This window comes from Aspergillus fijiensis (genome assembly GCF_003184825.1).
Source record: "Aspergillus fijiensis CBS 313.89 unplaced genomic scaffold BO72scaffold_25, whole genome shotgun sequence".
Taxonomy (NCBI): Eukaryota; Fungi; Ascomycota; class Eurotiomycetes; order Eurotiales; family Aspergillaceae; genus Aspergillus; species Aspergillus fijiensis.
The window spans coordinates 220,719-235,143 of NW_024469001.1; the positions used below are offsets into that span (position 1 = coordinate 220,719).

At 53.4% G+C, this 14,425-nt stretch overlaps 6 protein-coding genes and 1 non-coding gene across 7 annotated transcripts; 3 read left to right on the forward strand and 4 right to left on the reverse strand.

Annotated features, from left to right (window-relative positions):
- Positions 1-60: 60 nt before the first annotated feature.
- On the reverse strand, positions 61-1,155 carry BO72DRAFT_429688 (uncharacterized protein; the record flags this gene model as incomplete). The annotated part of the gene is made up of 2 exons (XM_040943074.1): positions 61-630; positions 679-1,155. The coding sequence occupies 2 exons, from the start codon at positions 1,153-1,155 to the stop codon at positions 61-63; spliced, it is 1,047 nt and encodes a 348-aa protein (XP_040800997.1).
- A 720-nt stretch (positions 1,156-1,875) lies between these two features.
- BO72DRAFT_459114 (slipin family protein) lies at positions 1,876-3,108 on the reverse strand (the record flags this gene model as incomplete). The annotated part of the gene is made up of 4 exons (XM_040946408.1): positions 1,876-2,109; positions 2,171-2,663; positions 2,738-2,855; positions 2,928-3,108. 4 exons carry the CDS (start codon positions 3,106-3,108, stop codon positions 1,876-1,878), a joined length of 1,026 nt encoding a protein of 341 aa, XP_040800998.1.
- A 2,569-nt stretch (positions 3,109-5,677) lies between these two features.
- Positions 5,678-5,748, forward strand: BO72DRAFT_t146. The gene has a single exon. It is a non-coding gene; the product is annotated as a tRNA-Gly (tRNA).
- BO72DRAFT_429695 (oxidoreductase, short chain dehydrogenase/reductase family superfamily) lies at positions 5,706-7,236 on the reverse strand. Its single transcript, XM_040943075.1, has 4 exons — positions 7,207-7,236; positions 6,397-7,144; positions 6,228-6,324; positions 5,706-6,178 (listed from the first exon to the last, which is right to left on the reverse strand). The coding sequence occupies exons 2-4, from the start codon at positions 7,001-7,003 to the stop codon at positions 6,112-6,114; spliced, it is 771 nt and encodes a 256-aa protein (XP_040800999.1). The 5' UTR covers positions 7,004-7,144; positions 7,207-7,236; the 3' UTR covers positions 5,706-6,111.
- Positions 7,237-7,759: 523 nt separating this feature from the next.
- On the forward strand, positions 7,760-9,171 carry BO72DRAFT_378571 (F-box domain protein; the record flags this gene model as incomplete). The annotated part of the gene is made up of 3 exons (XM_040941317.1): positions 7,760-7,887; positions 7,980-8,483; positions 8,547-9,171. 3 exons carry the CDS (start codon positions 7,760-7,762, stop codon positions 9,169-9,171), a joined length of 1,257 nt encoding a protein of 418 aa, XP_040801000.1.
- Positions 9,172-9,502: 331 nt separating this feature from the next.
- BO72DRAFT_117605 (uncharacterized protein) lies at positions 9,503-11,175 on the forward strand. The gene has a single exon (XM_040938986.1). It carries the CDS (start codon positions 9,657-9,659, stop codon positions 11,052-11,054), a length of 1,398 nt encoding a protein of 465 aa, XP_040801001.1. The 5' UTR covers positions 9,503-9,656; the 3' UTR covers positions 11,055-11,175.
- On the reverse strand, positions 11,169-14,147 carry BO72DRAFT_486326 (SulP family inorganic anion transporter). Its single transcript, XM_040947935.1, has 5 exons — positions 13,981-14,147; positions 13,315-13,880; positions 12,625-13,254; positions 12,051-12,567; positions 11,169-11,995 (listed from the first exon to the last, which is right to left on the reverse strand). Exons 2-5 carry the CDS (start codon positions 13,653-13,655, stop codon positions 11,297-11,299), a joined length of 2,187 nt encoding a protein of 728 aa, XP_040801002.1. The 5' UTR covers positions 13,656-13,880; positions 13,981-14,147; the 3' UTR covers positions 11,169-11,296.
- Between the last annotated feature and the right edge of the window lie 278 nt (positions 14,148-14,425).

Sequence of the window (14,425 nt, forward strand, 5' to 3'; positions counted from 1 at the left end):
GCTTTGCTTCTACTTGCTGGGACATAAATATGCTAATGATTAATTGTAATCTCTATCATCTCATTCAAGATAGATCTCCTCTCGTAACCGCTGCAAGTTGCGGAAGATGCCACCGGCCGGGCCTTCGCTCTCCTGCCGTCGGTGGCCCGCCGACTGTGCTTTGGTAGAGGAGCCGGAAGCTTGCTGCGACGAGTCCGCTCGGCTCTGGCTCTCCAGAGCTCTGCGACGATCCTCAACGATTTTCGCCAGGCTGTCCACCGCGCGAGTCCGAGCCTTCTCCTCGGCCGTCCCCTTCCAGACCAACGCCAACGTCCGCAGCGCCTCGACCCGGCGCGACGCAGCCTCCACTCCCTCCAGACCGCCACCATTGCTCTCCAGAAGGCCCGTCACCTCCGCCCGCAGTCGCCTGGCCGCCTCCTGCCCCTTCTCCTCCCGACTTTGATTCTCCGGCCCGGCCTCTGGCGCCGACACTGAGATGAACGACGAAGCCAGGGAGGTCTCCGACGGCGGGATGGGCCACTCCATCGCGTCCCCGAACGTCTGCACGACCTCCTCCAACCGAGCCCGCACCTGATTCAGCATACGTAACTTCGTAATGAACTCCGGGTCCTGTATCGTAGCAGCTTCTGCCTCTGCTTCTGTCTCCTCGGCCTTGCCATCCACATCCCCCGCTCCGACATCGACAGCTTCGGGGTCACGATCGTGGCCCTCCCCCTTATCTACCAACCCCTCCGGGTGGCCCTCCGGAACAAACTTAGCGATATCCCCACGTAGCGCCTCCGCAAGCGTATCCGACAGCGCGATCGTCTCGCCGCGCAGCACCTCCACCTCGTAGGCCAACCGACTGCCGCCCCGTAGGATCTCATCGGTCAATCGCGTGAGCGTGCTCGAATGCCGGACATTGTGCGCGCTGATCTGCGAGAGAACGGACTGGATTTGAGTGGACATCTCGGGCAAGCCGGCGGTCGCCCCTCGGGGATTGCTGCTGCTGTTGATCGACTGCGAAGACGCCAGCGTCAGGGCAGGGAGTGCATTGTTGAGGTATTCGGCGGGATCGAAGGACGGGTCGGTGAAGTCGGGGTTGAGGTTCTGCTCGAGGGACGGTCGCGCGCTGGCTTGGGGGGGCGCTGGACTGGGGGTCTTGGAGGGAGCCATGTTGGCTTGACCTTCGCTGGTTTTTTACTCTTTTTTTCAGTCTGGGATCCTCTGGGCGGCGAATCTATCGGTTGATTGTGCGCTTGTTTTCATCGGCGGGCTGCCAGTGGTGACAAGATACCAAAAGTAAGGGAGCTGAATAATTGGCTATGAGAATTTGAGGACAAGGGAGGGGGGGTTGCGGGATTGTCGCCGTTCCCCATACAAATACCTCCGCACTCGGCCGCACACCGCCTACGGCAGTATGCACTGTACTGTACACCAGTGTGGGAAATATATCTTGAATTACCTTTTCTGTGGTTCTAGAAACATGGATCTCTCTGATACCGCTTCTAGTTTACTGAGCTTTCAACTTAGGTAAAGTACGGTGGTAGCTGCGATGATAAAACCAACATCGAGCTAGTCTCGATTGGAGCACAATAATATTATCAGGTCAAGGATATTAGCAAAGCGATAGCAGAAACTATCAACAAAGAAGGTCAAACGCATTCCGGGAGTATCATAAGCAAAAGCGAAAACGAGGGTGGGTATCGTTATAATCATCCGCAGATGAATGCAAACTGCAGCATCCATGTGAAAAGCACAATGTAGCAGCAGCAACGCCGTCTTAGAGAACGTCATGGGCAAGATCCAAACATGTCCAACCACGCGACATCTCCATCAAACTCATCATTGTAAGCATTAATTTCCGCCATATCACAGAAAACAATGCCGTGGTGCTTAGATATTCTCGACCACACGTGCATTCATTGCACGCTGAAATCCATCTTCGGCTTGTTGTCCATATCGGCTTGGCCCCTCCCCAGCATTTTCAGCTGCTGCAAGCTGCTGCTGCACTGTCTGGTTCATTGCTGGGAGAAAGATGACCTTGCTGTTGGCCGTCTTGGCCATGGCTTGCATCGCCTCAAGGTAGCGGATTTGCATAGCAGGAGCCGAGGACAGGATATCGGCGGCCTGAAGGGTTTGAATTAGTCACTGCGACCTGGATGTAACGGGAATAGCGCTTGAAACTCACCTGACGCATAAGCTTGGCCGACTCTACTTCAGCCCGGGCAGCGATAACCTTACTCTCACCAATACGCTTGGACTGCGCAGCCATAGAGAGTGAGTCTTGCAAGTCATTACTAAAAATGATATCCTTAATGAGCATCGACTCGACTGCGACACCCCATCCGGAGGCCACGTCCTCGATGATCTCCGATGTCGACTGGGCGATTTCTTCACGGCGCTCAATCACATCTTGCAGGACCCGCGCTCCGATCACATGGCGCAAGGTGGTTTGAGTGCGCTCTACGAGCGCTTGTCGGATGTTGGAAATGCCGAATGCAGCCTTGTGGGGCGAGACGATTTGGTAGTAGATAACGGAGCTCAGGTTCAAATTGACATTATCCTTGGTCATGCAGCTTTGGCGAGGCACTTCAACAATCTGGATCTTGACGTCCACAGCCGTGAGGTGCTCACTAAGAGGGTTCACCTTGACGAGACCCGGGTCGACAGCGCGCTCGAATCTAAGAGCGCGAAACATGAGTATATGCGGTTCAACGCAGGCATGGGAGTACAAGGGAGAGCGAAAGTCACATACCGTCCGAATCTTGTGATCAAGCCGACTTCACCTTGTGCAACCGGCTTGAAGGGGTTTGGGCAACAAAAGCAGCATGGTATGGCACCCAGACATCCGATAAACTCTCCCAGTCCGTGAACTACCCAGGGAGGTGCTTTGTTAGACCGGGATCTAGGAAGAACAAGGATCTCATTGCATCAGGTGAACTCACTGAATCCTGCGTACCAGCCATGCGCGTCCGGGTTGTCCTCGCTGTGCTGGATTTGCTGAGCGTACTTGGGCTGCAAGTCCTCTAGGCGCGCCGGCTGCACGTTGACCAAATTATTGCGCGCCGAAGGCGAGGGGCGGGGGTCCACCGGCTGAGCAGGCGCTTTTCCATTGATGTCGGACATGATTGGTATGTGTTTCAGATTGTATGAGTGACGATGGTTTATGCGCGACCGTTTGTATACAATAGTCGGAGAGATGAAGTGGTATGATATTTACCAGGCAAGGGGAAGATACCTCAAGATAAATGCAAGGTTAAATTGAGGAATGATGGATGAAGTCAAACATCAGGGCCGTGAAGGAGGGGAAGAGATGATTAAATAGTAGTCGAGCTGGTGTGTGAGTCGTCCGACCATGGGAGGGGAGGGGCGCTCGCAGCTGTCGGACATTTACTTTTCGTTTGGTCCCAAAGCTCAAAGCTGCCAACGGCACCTACCGCATGCAACTAGTCCATTCACTAGCCTGGAGTACTGCCGCACTAACTGTACTCTACCGTCATTCATCGATCCTTCCATGTCACTTGCCCGAAGATCAGATATTCTTTCTCCGCATGAGCCAAGGGGTATCACCTATCAAGTGGATCTACACATGTACATAGTATGTGTAGGACTAAGTTGGCTTCGCCCAGCTGTGGGGTCTGGCCCATTCCTACCAACTACTCCGGAGTAGGCTATTCGGGGCCGCCGCCTTGAGGCCCTTGATCCCTCAGGCTGCCTCTTGGCCAACTCAAATCTGACCTTGCTGTCGCTCTCATTGGAACAGGGTCCAAGGCTGAGCTCACAACTCATCATAAGAGCAGCAGCAGAGATTCACCGCCCTCGCCCCTATCTTCGGAACTCGGGAGGGAGGCTTAGAGCCCCTTGAGGCAGACTTCAAGAACCTTTGATACTCTTAGAGTTCCTGGGCTCCCCACATCAATATTCACCATAGGTCGATCAAAGCTCTCCTTTCACAGCAGACCTTCTTGGTTTATTGCCTAGCGTTCAGCCTAGAAACTAGTCCGCAAGAGAACCAATGCGTGCCAGTTCAAAAAATGGCCGTCTTATCCGGGCTCAAATCTCGGAGCCATTCACTAGCCAATACCGACCACCCCCGGTCGATCACCTATTACATCACTTGCGAAAAGCAAAAAGAGCTGGCCAACCATACGGATCCAATCCCTACATCAAAACTGGACACTCGACACATGGACGGGACGATCGGGATGCCCCTACTGCAACGTTGTTTGGTTCGACATTCCTCTGCATCGTTGCCCTGGTACCCTGGGATACTGTGCCTCGTTGAGCGGGGCACCCAGATCTACTGCCATCCTGTCCACGTGAAGGGACCAATACTTCCAGACGTTTTCTAGTCCCTCGACTGGTCATCATTAGGTCAGGTCAATGAGGTACGTATTCCCCGTCGCACCTGAGGCTCTGCGGTGCACAGCCCTATTAACTACTGAGTCTTTTGACCGTGGACCCGCCTTGGACACTAGTGTTGCCAACCTTGGCATACGTCTACTTTCCCCCGAGGAAAAGCGAAGGATTTAGCGCGAAATGCGACGGATGTTCGGCATTGGAAATTGTAAAATATACGCCCGGCGGGCTGAGCCCGTTGGACAAAGTATATACCGCAGCAAACAACCTGGGTCAACAACTTATCCTGTGATTTGTTGTGTCACCCGATACGACTTCCTATTGTCTTCTGTTAAGTATGCTGAGTCACTGACTGGTAGAAAGGAAGGCACGGTGCATGACCCCACTTTTATTTCCGCCAAGGGATCGGGCGCGACGGGGCTGTGCCATGATCCTTCATCCTTCCTTCGTGTGTCGTCGGGCCTAAGGTTGAACTAATAGTGCTGCCCTGTGCCACCAAGAAGTCAAGGCCGATTGCCTGATCTGGGGGTATGCTCAAATGCGACAGTGGGGGCTACAAGCAGGTCCTACATTACTTCGTGTGATGATAAACAACATGATGCAATTATCGTCATGCTATCGTGTGACACTCAAGGCGGTACAGGGACCGGAATGGATAGTAGCATCGGCAGAGAAGAAGTCAATGCGGCAATCCCACCACAATCGTTGGTGCTCAGTACAACCGCTGGCCTCAGGCAATGGTGCTTTGGCAGTGGGTCATACGCATATTTCCGCTGGATCGCATACTTGACCGCTGCTAATCTCAATTACTAGAACCAGAGGTTGGTCCCTACTTCATTGATGGTCGGGGTCTATTCCAATCCTCGATCGACATGCTCATGGTTTGCGTGACAAACAGAACGGTCGGCACACCTTCTACATCCTGTCAATTGAATGTTCCTCCTGGAAAGGGGTATGACCCTAGGCTGTGCTCTAGACTTTCAAGCATGAATGCAGAGATCGAGCTGGCATGAAGGCGATTTCCAGCCTAGACCAAACAATATGTCATTATCGGCTCGGGATGGCATTCCTCGTGTGCATGCAGACCGCGGGTCGGAAAACCTGCTTTATGGCTGAGCCGAAATGTTATGAATGCCTAGGTATGCCAAACATCCATTGCGGCGAAGATAATTACAAGGCTATTTTGTCGGACCTGTGGTGGGATTCAACATGGCAACACGCAGTAAACAGCACGTTAGCTGGAATTGTTATCACCAAGCTACGGACCACCACAGCGAGACGTCTTTTACAAGCGTTAGGGTTATGAATGTACAGTCAAAGCAGTTCTCAGCAACAAGCATCATTGGTCTAGTGGTAGAATTCATCGTTGCCATCGATGAGGCCCGTGTTCGATTCACGGATGATGCAAGCTGATTCTCTTTTTTGCTCTTCGATCCGCCTTGACCGGCCTCCAGTTGGTATTCTTTGGCTTCAGCCCCAGCTGATATACAGGTCAGAACTCATGGGTAATCCTATGTATTTGTCCTCTCTTTACATCTCCAGAGTCACTCTCGTATCGCCAAACCGACAAGAGCTCTATAGGCTAGAACTTCGACCGATTCTAATTGACAGCACTTTTCAATCCTACAACAAGCAATCTATGCCTCGTATCGACGAAATCCTGCACAGCATATGTCCAGTACTACTGATCAATAAGCTACCTTGAAACTAAGAAACGGAGCCTTCTGGTTACCACAGTACCAGCCCCAGCTTCAACATGCCAGAAATTCTCTACCAGGGCAGTTGGAGGGGTGTCGGCAAGTCGCTACCTAGGACAGGCTCGGCAGTCCCGATGTCCCTGGCCAGATCAGCTTGGTACTCTGAATATTCAAAAAAGCTACACAAACCTGGGGCCCCGCGGTGCCCAGTATTGTCCGGTCTTGCTGATGTCAAACGTGTCTGTAAATGAAGCGAGCGATTCTGCTGCCTCATCTGGGGTGACAGCTGCAAGGACAAGTGGTCAGTGTGTCTCTAAACGAGAAACAGGTGACACATGCAAACGATTCGACGACTTACCTCCGCCAGCATCCCAGTACTTGTCAAATCCCACACCCTTTGTCATCTCCGTGCGCATAAACCCAGGATGGACTATGCCGACAGCAATTCCTTTGTCTTTGAGGTCCAAACTCAGCAGCTTCCCGACCATATTAAGAGCTGCTTTGCTGGCATGGTGACCATAATTTCCGCCACCCTCCTTCTCATGACGCAGCGTAATGCTTCCACTCTCGCTACTGACCAGAATTATCTTGCTACCGGCCTCCAAGAGTCCGGCTTTGACCAAGTGATGGACTAGAAAGACAGGCCCAATAGCAGAGGTGGTGTACATCTTGACTTGTTTCTCCCAATCGGGATCATCAAATGTCTCGAACCCAAAATAGCCCGCGGAGATGATGACTGTTGAGATCTTCTCAGATGAGGACAGCTGGGAAACCAAACTTTGGCCGACATCAGGTTTGGACACGTCAATGTTCGGAATCCATGAGACGAGAGGCTCGTCTTTTGGCTTCGTAGAATCTCGGGTGGTTGCAAAAACCGTCTTCGTGGATTGTCTCCCTGCATATAGAGTCTTGAGGGATGACCCCAAGCCTCTGGTAGCACCGATGATGAGGATATTCTCAGACATAGTTCGTATCGGCAAGACTTGGTGACTCAGTACAAAGGAGGTTGGATTCTCAGATTAAGTGAGCTGTGCAGGGCAAGAATGATGCCCAGCGTGCCCCTCGTTGTGGAAGAAGTGAACAATAGCTGGTGCTGACCCCTGTTCCTAATGACGTAAGTCCGACTCCGGATTGTGACACAGCTTGCTTCTAAGTTGACATTACTTACCCCTCTCCAATCCTTTGATTACCTTATTATGCATGCATGTCTGCGTAAGTTGACATAAAATCACCCCTCCTTCTCACCTGTCATTAGACTATGCTGGCTAATGGTTAGTTAGCCGCCGCTTAAGCGGAATTCGACGCGATTGCAACGCTTGACTGGTCAGTGACTGGTCATCTCTTGCACTCAGTCGCCACGAGTAGTGAATCCAGCCCCCAATCAGCAATCCGTTTCAGACGACCGTATCTGCCTCCGTCTCCATTCTCTCTCCTTCTGAACATGATCTCGCCTCTATCTACCTCTACCCACACCAGATTCACCTCACCCAGCCTATACACCCCGTGTGGTCCGCTTCTATTCGTGGCCTGCTTCTAAATTAGCAACAATCCTCTTGCTCAGCCCTGCTTAGTCATCGCCCCTCTACCCCCCAAAAGGCGCCAGTGGAGAATCCCTTTTAAACGATCGACGAGAGAAATCAGGGCTCTCTATGGTGTCAAGCTGTCTATTCTCAAAGTGCTGAAGTCGGAGCTGGCCTCCTCATGTCGAATGGTACTTGACGATGAGTACATTCCACAATTTTATGCTGCAAGCCAAAAAAGCACGCGCTGCCATCAACAGAGGCAAGAGATCCGACGCCAAGAAGAGCAATTCCTCCAAACACGGTGCAGTGCCATCTTCCGTGTCGTTGTACGTTGGACCGCCCCTGCGGAAGATAGATGACCGACGCTCAAGCCTCGAGGCGTGCTCGTTACTGACGTGGGTTTTCCCAATGTTGACAGAGTGGACATAGTACCGACCTCGGCCCCCTGGGACCTCCTCCCCGTTGAAATCCAGATCAAGATATTCGCCCACTGCGGCGTCACCGATTTATTACCGCTGAAGCTGGTCTGCAAGTCATTCTATCAGCTACTGACCTCCCAAGAACAATGGATCACCCGGCAGTATCTGCGACAACGCCGCGGCGGAACGCTTCCCTCCCCTATCGACGACGAGAAAACCTATACTAGAAGTCCGGAGGATGATGTAGTGCTTCTGTCGGACCTCTTCCCTCCTGCGAAGAGTGCCAGGGGGGGCCATATCTACACCTTCAAGTACATCTTCAGTTTGCGCCGTCGGCAGAAGCAATGCTCAAAGTTGAGCTGCTACCTTGCGGATCGTGTCATGGATCGGTTCGTGCACAGTGAGCCAGGCTTTATGAAGTCGGTTTTCTCCTCCAAGGCCGAGCGGTCTGCTTTTGTGCAGCAGACGACCGCGCGTTTGTGGTTCTACCTCACTCCCCTGATGTGAGTATCACCCTGCGACTTGTCTCCGATGGAGTTCCTCTGACATATGACTCCTTGCCCCAGGTACTATGCTCTCTACTTTTTGGAAACCTATGCTCTCGCTAGACGAGAGCAAACCAACATCCTCCTCCGGGAATTTGAGGCCGGACGTCTTCCGGTTCCCATCCCCCCTCACATTCGTAAAGTCATGTACCGGGAGCTGCAAGTAAAGATAATCAAGGCACCCCCTTTCACCGATACGGCAACTCTTATAGCCACACACCACTGCATGCAACTCCTAGTCTCCTACCTGCGGTATACGGTACCACCGGATGAGCCTACGGTGTCGGATGACAGTTGGATCGGGTCACTGCTCACCGTATCCCCGTTCTCGCGGATCGTGGAGTATTTCTCTGCGGAGATTGGGGACGGCGGGAGTCAGCGAATGCAGCGAAAGGAGTTTATGCACAATTTCCACAACGATATCACGTTGAACGAGAAGGACGACATTCAGTCCTTGGTGTTCCAGATCTCGCCAAACGTTCACCTCCACGGATCGGTAGAAGACGTCTGGTTCGATGTGGTAGGGGAAGAGCTGGCTTCGAGGCATGCGGCGCCCCATGATGTCGATCGCGTCATGGTCTGGCCCGGGCTGCCGGTCTTGTTGTCCTGTCGCGAGTGCCGCGTGAGAGAGGGCTGGCATGCGTGAATCATTCCGTTTTGGGTTTAGCAAGCGCTGCGTTATCCTGCATATTCTCTGGTTTTTTGAGGCAAGGCGTTCCAGGTTCCAGCGGGAAGGGGGTTTTCGGTGTCTATGATGGCGGGAGACGCAGCGGGTGTCAACTTTATGACTGCAACGCCGCAGCGTCAATTTGAATTTCTAGCATATTTCGGAATCGGCACAAGACTCCAAATCAGACTACGTATTGACTGTGAATTGTTGTTAAAGGTTTAGAAAGTTAGAATTCTTCCGAGGTAAATCTTGCGCAAGGCGGGGTTAGCGGCAGCTCTTCCCTGCCAAGAGATGTTTTTCTTCCGCGGGCGAACTTACGGAGTAACTACTCAGTAACTTACATCTACCAAGTCCGGCGCGACATGTGAAACTCTCCTCCGCCGCTCTCTCCCTATCTTCCTCCCTCTCTTTCCACCATTACAATCACAAAACATAGTAACCACCATAATCCCCAAGCAACAATGGCCCACCTGAGCCTCCTCAACACAACCTGGACTTTACACCGACTCTCCCCGCTGCACCATGGCAAAGAATTCCCCTCCCTCCTCGACAACCACCACGCCCTGAAGACCTACGCAGCCCGCCTCCGCGACCACCTCACCGGCACCTCCTCCGTCTCCGGCGCAACCTTCCAAACAGTCGGCGCTTCCGACGAAGCAGACCCCCGGTCGAAAACCGGCGCCCTACTCTCCTGCACCTGGGAACCCATCCCCACGCTCTCCCTGTCCGGCCACACAACCACCACAACCACCAGGGCGATAACCACCAGGGCGACAAACACCACGAACCCCTCGCCCTCTCCCTCCCCCTCGCCCTCCACAAACAACAACACCAACGACCCAACCCCCTCCCGCCCCCGCGGCCGCCCGCGTCGCCCAGCAACCACCCCCGGCACCCCCGGCGCCGGCATCCTAATCACCCTGACCTACGAAACCCAAACCTACCGCGCCGCCCTCCTCACGCCCTCCGCCGTATCCTCCACCTCTACCACCTCCACAACAACCAGCGCACCCTCCCCATCAAGCTCCCACGCCCGCTCCCACGCCTCGCACCGGACCCTCCGCTCGCACGCCCACACTCAAACAACCCATCTCCCCCTCCTCCTCACCAAACTCCCCGCCCCGCTCCGCCACACCTTCCTGGCCTTTCTATCTGCGACGTTCGACGCGTACGCCGCGGGCTTGACCCTCCCGTCTGGGTTCCTGGGTGGGTCGTTGGAGGGGTATCTCTCCTGCGTTCGCGAGGAGGCTCGCAAAGTTGAGGGTGGGACTGCGGTTGAGGGTGGCGGTGAAGAGGTGGTCGGGGCAGTGGTTCGGGATGTGCATATCGTGCTGGGGTTTCAGGGGCCGGTGGCGCCGGGGTTGCGCGGGTTGGATGTTTGTTTGCCACGGGGGGTGGTTGGGGGTTTAGTTGGGGGGGTTTCTGAGGACGATCATTCCGGGGGTGGGGATGTGTTGGGGAAGATCGCGGGGTATCTGGATGCGCATCTGGCGATGAGGGTGGATCTGAAAGAGGGGAAGGGGCTTGGGGGCGGGGATGTGGTGAGGGTGACGAGGGTTAGTTGTGGGGGGTTTATGTTGGGCGCGGATGGGAAGATGAAGTTGGTTGGGGTTGCCGGTGCTGGTGCCGGTGCCGGTGCCGGGCAGGTGGGTGCTGAGGATGGTGAGGAGGAGGACGACGAGGAACACGATGATGGGGGACTTCCTTCTCCTCCTCCTCCTCCTCCTCCTGCTGCTGGCGCCACTGTGTTGAGTCTTAAGGATCGGGTTGCCTTACGCGCCGCTGAGATGCTGCTTCTAGACGTGGTGCGGCGAGCAGCCGGGGTGGAGGGTGAGAGCCATGGGTCTCTTGAAGGCTGAATGCAGCATGCCACCCTTACGCAGGAAAAACAAAGGTAAGCTCTAATCAAATTACCAAGGGTTGGAGCTCTAGGGCTTCCATCGCTATCAGCAAATCTAACGGGGGCTATTACTAGCAAAAAATGTCAAGCGATATATCGGAAACACGTGTCACGTCTATACATGGCATTGATGCCGAAGGGGAGAACCAAATGCGAACAGCCCTCCCAGAGGCGAACTTGGCTCGCCTTGCGACGAGGAGCTCAAGGCTCCAAGGGTCCACCCTCTGCTTCGGCAAGTCTCAATGCTTCATCAACACTGTGCACAAAATATTGCATGCCGCCGCAGCGGTCGACAATGCCGCTCCTTTCGAACATGCGGAAGACATTGCGATTGGGAAGACGGCAGAAGAACACTCTCACTCCGAGGTTGAGATACTCATTCACGATCTCGGAGAGAACCTGTGTCCCGGAGCCATCGATGCTGGTGACCCCATGCACGTCGAAGATGATGTTCTTGTTATGCTCGGGGGGTCGCGAGCGCGGGAGGGAAGGGTGCGCTTGGTTGGTGCCGTAAAATTCGAGCCTGCGCAGACGATTCTTCAAGTCGCCGGTGTTGGCGAACGTCAGGGGCTCCGGGATTTTGACGATGAGCGCACCCTCAATGAGCTCCACGTTTTCCCCGTGGAGTTCAGCGTTGTCGAATCGATCATTTGTACCAGCGACCTTACCGAGAATCTGGATTCGAGGCTGGGTGGAGTGGCGAATCAGGATTAGAATAGACAATCCGATTCCCAGCGCAATGCCCAGTTCTAAGGAGTAAAAGATTGTCGAGCCGAAGATAAGAATCATCAATGTGAGCTCTGTCCAACCACGCAAGCGAATGAAGAAAGCTACATCATGAGGACACTCCTCTATTAGACTGTATGCCACCACTGAAATTGTAGAGGAAAGCACGGCTTTCTGGAATATGCCGTCAGTTTATAATCGAATGGTATAAGTATAGGGACCAACTCACCGGTAAATAGTACAGATAAGGCAGGATCACCTTGATACAGACGGCGGTGATGATGCTCAAGAAGATACTGCTCATCGGGGATCGCGCCCCTGTGGAAGCATTCAACTTGCTTCTCCCGTAACCACCGAATGCAGGAAGCGCCATGAAACAGCCACCAACAACATTGGCAACGCCCAGCGCCACCATTTCTCTGTTGGCGCTCACGGGCATGCCCTGTACTCCATCTCGTTTCTCGCCCAGCCCTTTGGCAGCAACGGAGGACTCAAAGAAGCCAAGCAATGCAATGACAAAGGACGTACTCAAGGCTGTCCGTACATGCTTCATATGCTGGAATTGGAAAGGCCAGTTGAACGCAAAGATCCCATTGCCTGTCTCCTGGACGGGCCCGAGGATTTCAAGCCCCTTCTCATACCAGCCGAGGTGCCAGGTAAGAACGGCTGACAAGATGACAACAATAATCCGGTCGGGGAAGTAGACAACCTGAGGAAACCGTGGCTCCAAGAATTTCTTGAGTGTTCTGTGTGATCCGCATGTTAGAGATTCGACCACTCTATTTGGGGGGGAAATCACGTACCTGAAAAGCATGATTATCGTGAAGCTGGTAAAGGAGACTGCGGCTGTCAGACCATGGCAGCTCTTGAGATTCCGGAGCAGGAAGACGAGCTTCTCTGCTGTACTTCCATGACTGACGCCCGCATCCCTCGCCAGGTCAGCTAAGCCCACTTCTGGGATGAGCTGGTCGACAAAGATGACACAGCCAATTGCGGTGATGAAGCCTCTGAGAAATGGTCGGCTCAAGACGTTATCTAGGAAGCCTAACCGGGTCAATCCAGCTACGAGTATCATTGAGCCTGCCATGGCAGTTGCGACGCCGACAACCATGGCGCTCGCAGCTTCGTCATCCTCTCGTGACAGTCCTTGCGAGACACTCGATTTGACAATGGTACCTGTCAACAGAGACCCAGCCGCTTCTGGGCCGAGAAGCAACAAGGGGCTGCTTCCAAGGATTGCGTAGATAAAAGGTTGGAACACGAAAGAGTAGAGTCCATTGATTGCAGGTGCATGAGCAAGATTCGAGGCCAAAGAAAGAGCCATTGGGATATAGATCGATGCGATTGTCAAGGCGGAGATGAGGTCGCCGCGCAGGAACGACCAACGATATTGGGGTATCCAATTAAAGAACGGGATGTAGTATGAGATATACCTGGAGGTTGTTGCCATCAGCATTTGCGCCCAGTTAAACCGACTTGAAGCCCAAACATACAGAGACCTGTAGCTTTTCGCCGGCCAGGCTGCCGTTGACCCTGTCCTGGGCATATTCTCGGGCCCCTGGACAAAATCTGGCCCAGAAGTACCATCGTGGTATTCCTCACTACCCGGTCTTGGTGAAAATGTACCGTGGTTGCAAGCATCTCTCAGACCACATGCAGGGTCATCGCCATCGTAGGATTTCAGCAAGCGGGTTCTATCGCTAGGTTCTCGGGGCACGATGATCCTTTCTGTGTGGGAGGCATCGGAGCTGCTTTGCGAAAATCCTTGAAAAAGGCCCACGATCTGATCCCGCAAAGAGCGGTGTTGTCGGAGATGCTCGTTTGTCTCCGGCATAATGTCGCGAGGAAGATCCACCGAGTCACCAAATATATCTGGAATGCGACAGTCTAGAGGAGTGCGTTATACGCCATATGCGGCAGATGTGGTAGAAATAAAAGAGATTGCAAAAATATTTCCAAAGAATGAAACAACTAAGATAGCACAACTAGGAGATGGACTGTCCAGGATAAAGCAGCGAGTCAAAAAGCGCGAAATTCGTAGCGCAGGGCGCGGTGGCTACTGCTAAGAGAGTTAGCGGGATCGTCAGCAGATAGGCGGAGCAAGCAAAGCCATAGGATAGGATAGGGTAACTTAGTAGACATTGGACGAAGGCACATACCAAAAGACCAATGGGGCGGAAGAGAAAAGAAAATCAGTGCCGAGCAACGTGTCTGAAGCTGGAGCTCCCTTCCAATCTCCTTTCACCCCGCCACCATACGCATCTAAAAGAGTGAGTGATTAATTAATCCCAGTGGGTGGTAAGAGGCAAAGAAATGGCAAGTTAAAAGGTTGGGGATGAAGTAATGCCTACCTTATCGTACTACAGCCATTATCTATCGGGTGGATTCTGCCGAGCGGTGAGAATCACCCGCATGGCACGTGATGACTCAGCCAAGCGCGAGGCCCAAATGTGGGTTTTTCGAAATGTGCTTCTGTGATCCCGATTAAGTGGCAAGCCTCGTTACCCCATCTCGCAAACACCTTCACTCCCCTTTTGGTGGTTCTCCCGGCAATATCGACTTGAGACCGTTCAGTCTCGTTTATCCCATTTTCTCCCGGCCCCA

Coding starts and splice junctions, on each gene's coding strand:
- BO72DRAFT_486326 (XM_040947935.1), bottom strand. CDS start 13,655: ATGCCGGAGACAAACGAGCATCTCCGACAACACCGCTCTTTGCGGGAT. Junction 13,255..13,314: donor GCGAAAAGCTACAGGTCTCT/GTATGTTTGGGC, acceptor AACAACCTCCAG/GTATATCTCATACTACATCC. Junction 12,568..12,624: donor ACGATAATCATGCTTTTCAG/GTACGTGATTTC, acceptor CGGATCACACAG/AACACTCAAGAAATTCTTGG.
- BO72DRAFT_429695 (XM_040943075.1), bottom strand. CDS start 7,003: ATGTCTGAGAATATCCTCATCATCGGTGCTACCAGAGGCTTGGGGTCA. Junction 6,325..6,396: donor GTACTGGGATGCTGGCGGAG/GTAAGTCGTCGA, acceptor TTGTCCTTGCAG/CTGTCACCCCAGATGAGGCA. Junction 6,179..6,227: donor TGGGCACCGCGGGGCCCCAG/GTTTGTGTAGCT, acceptor TGATCTGGCCAG/GGACATCGGGACTGCCGAGC.
- BO72DRAFT_117605 (XM_040938986.1), top strand. CDS start 9,657: ATGGCCCACCTGAGCCTCCTCAACACAACCTGGACTTTACACCGACTC.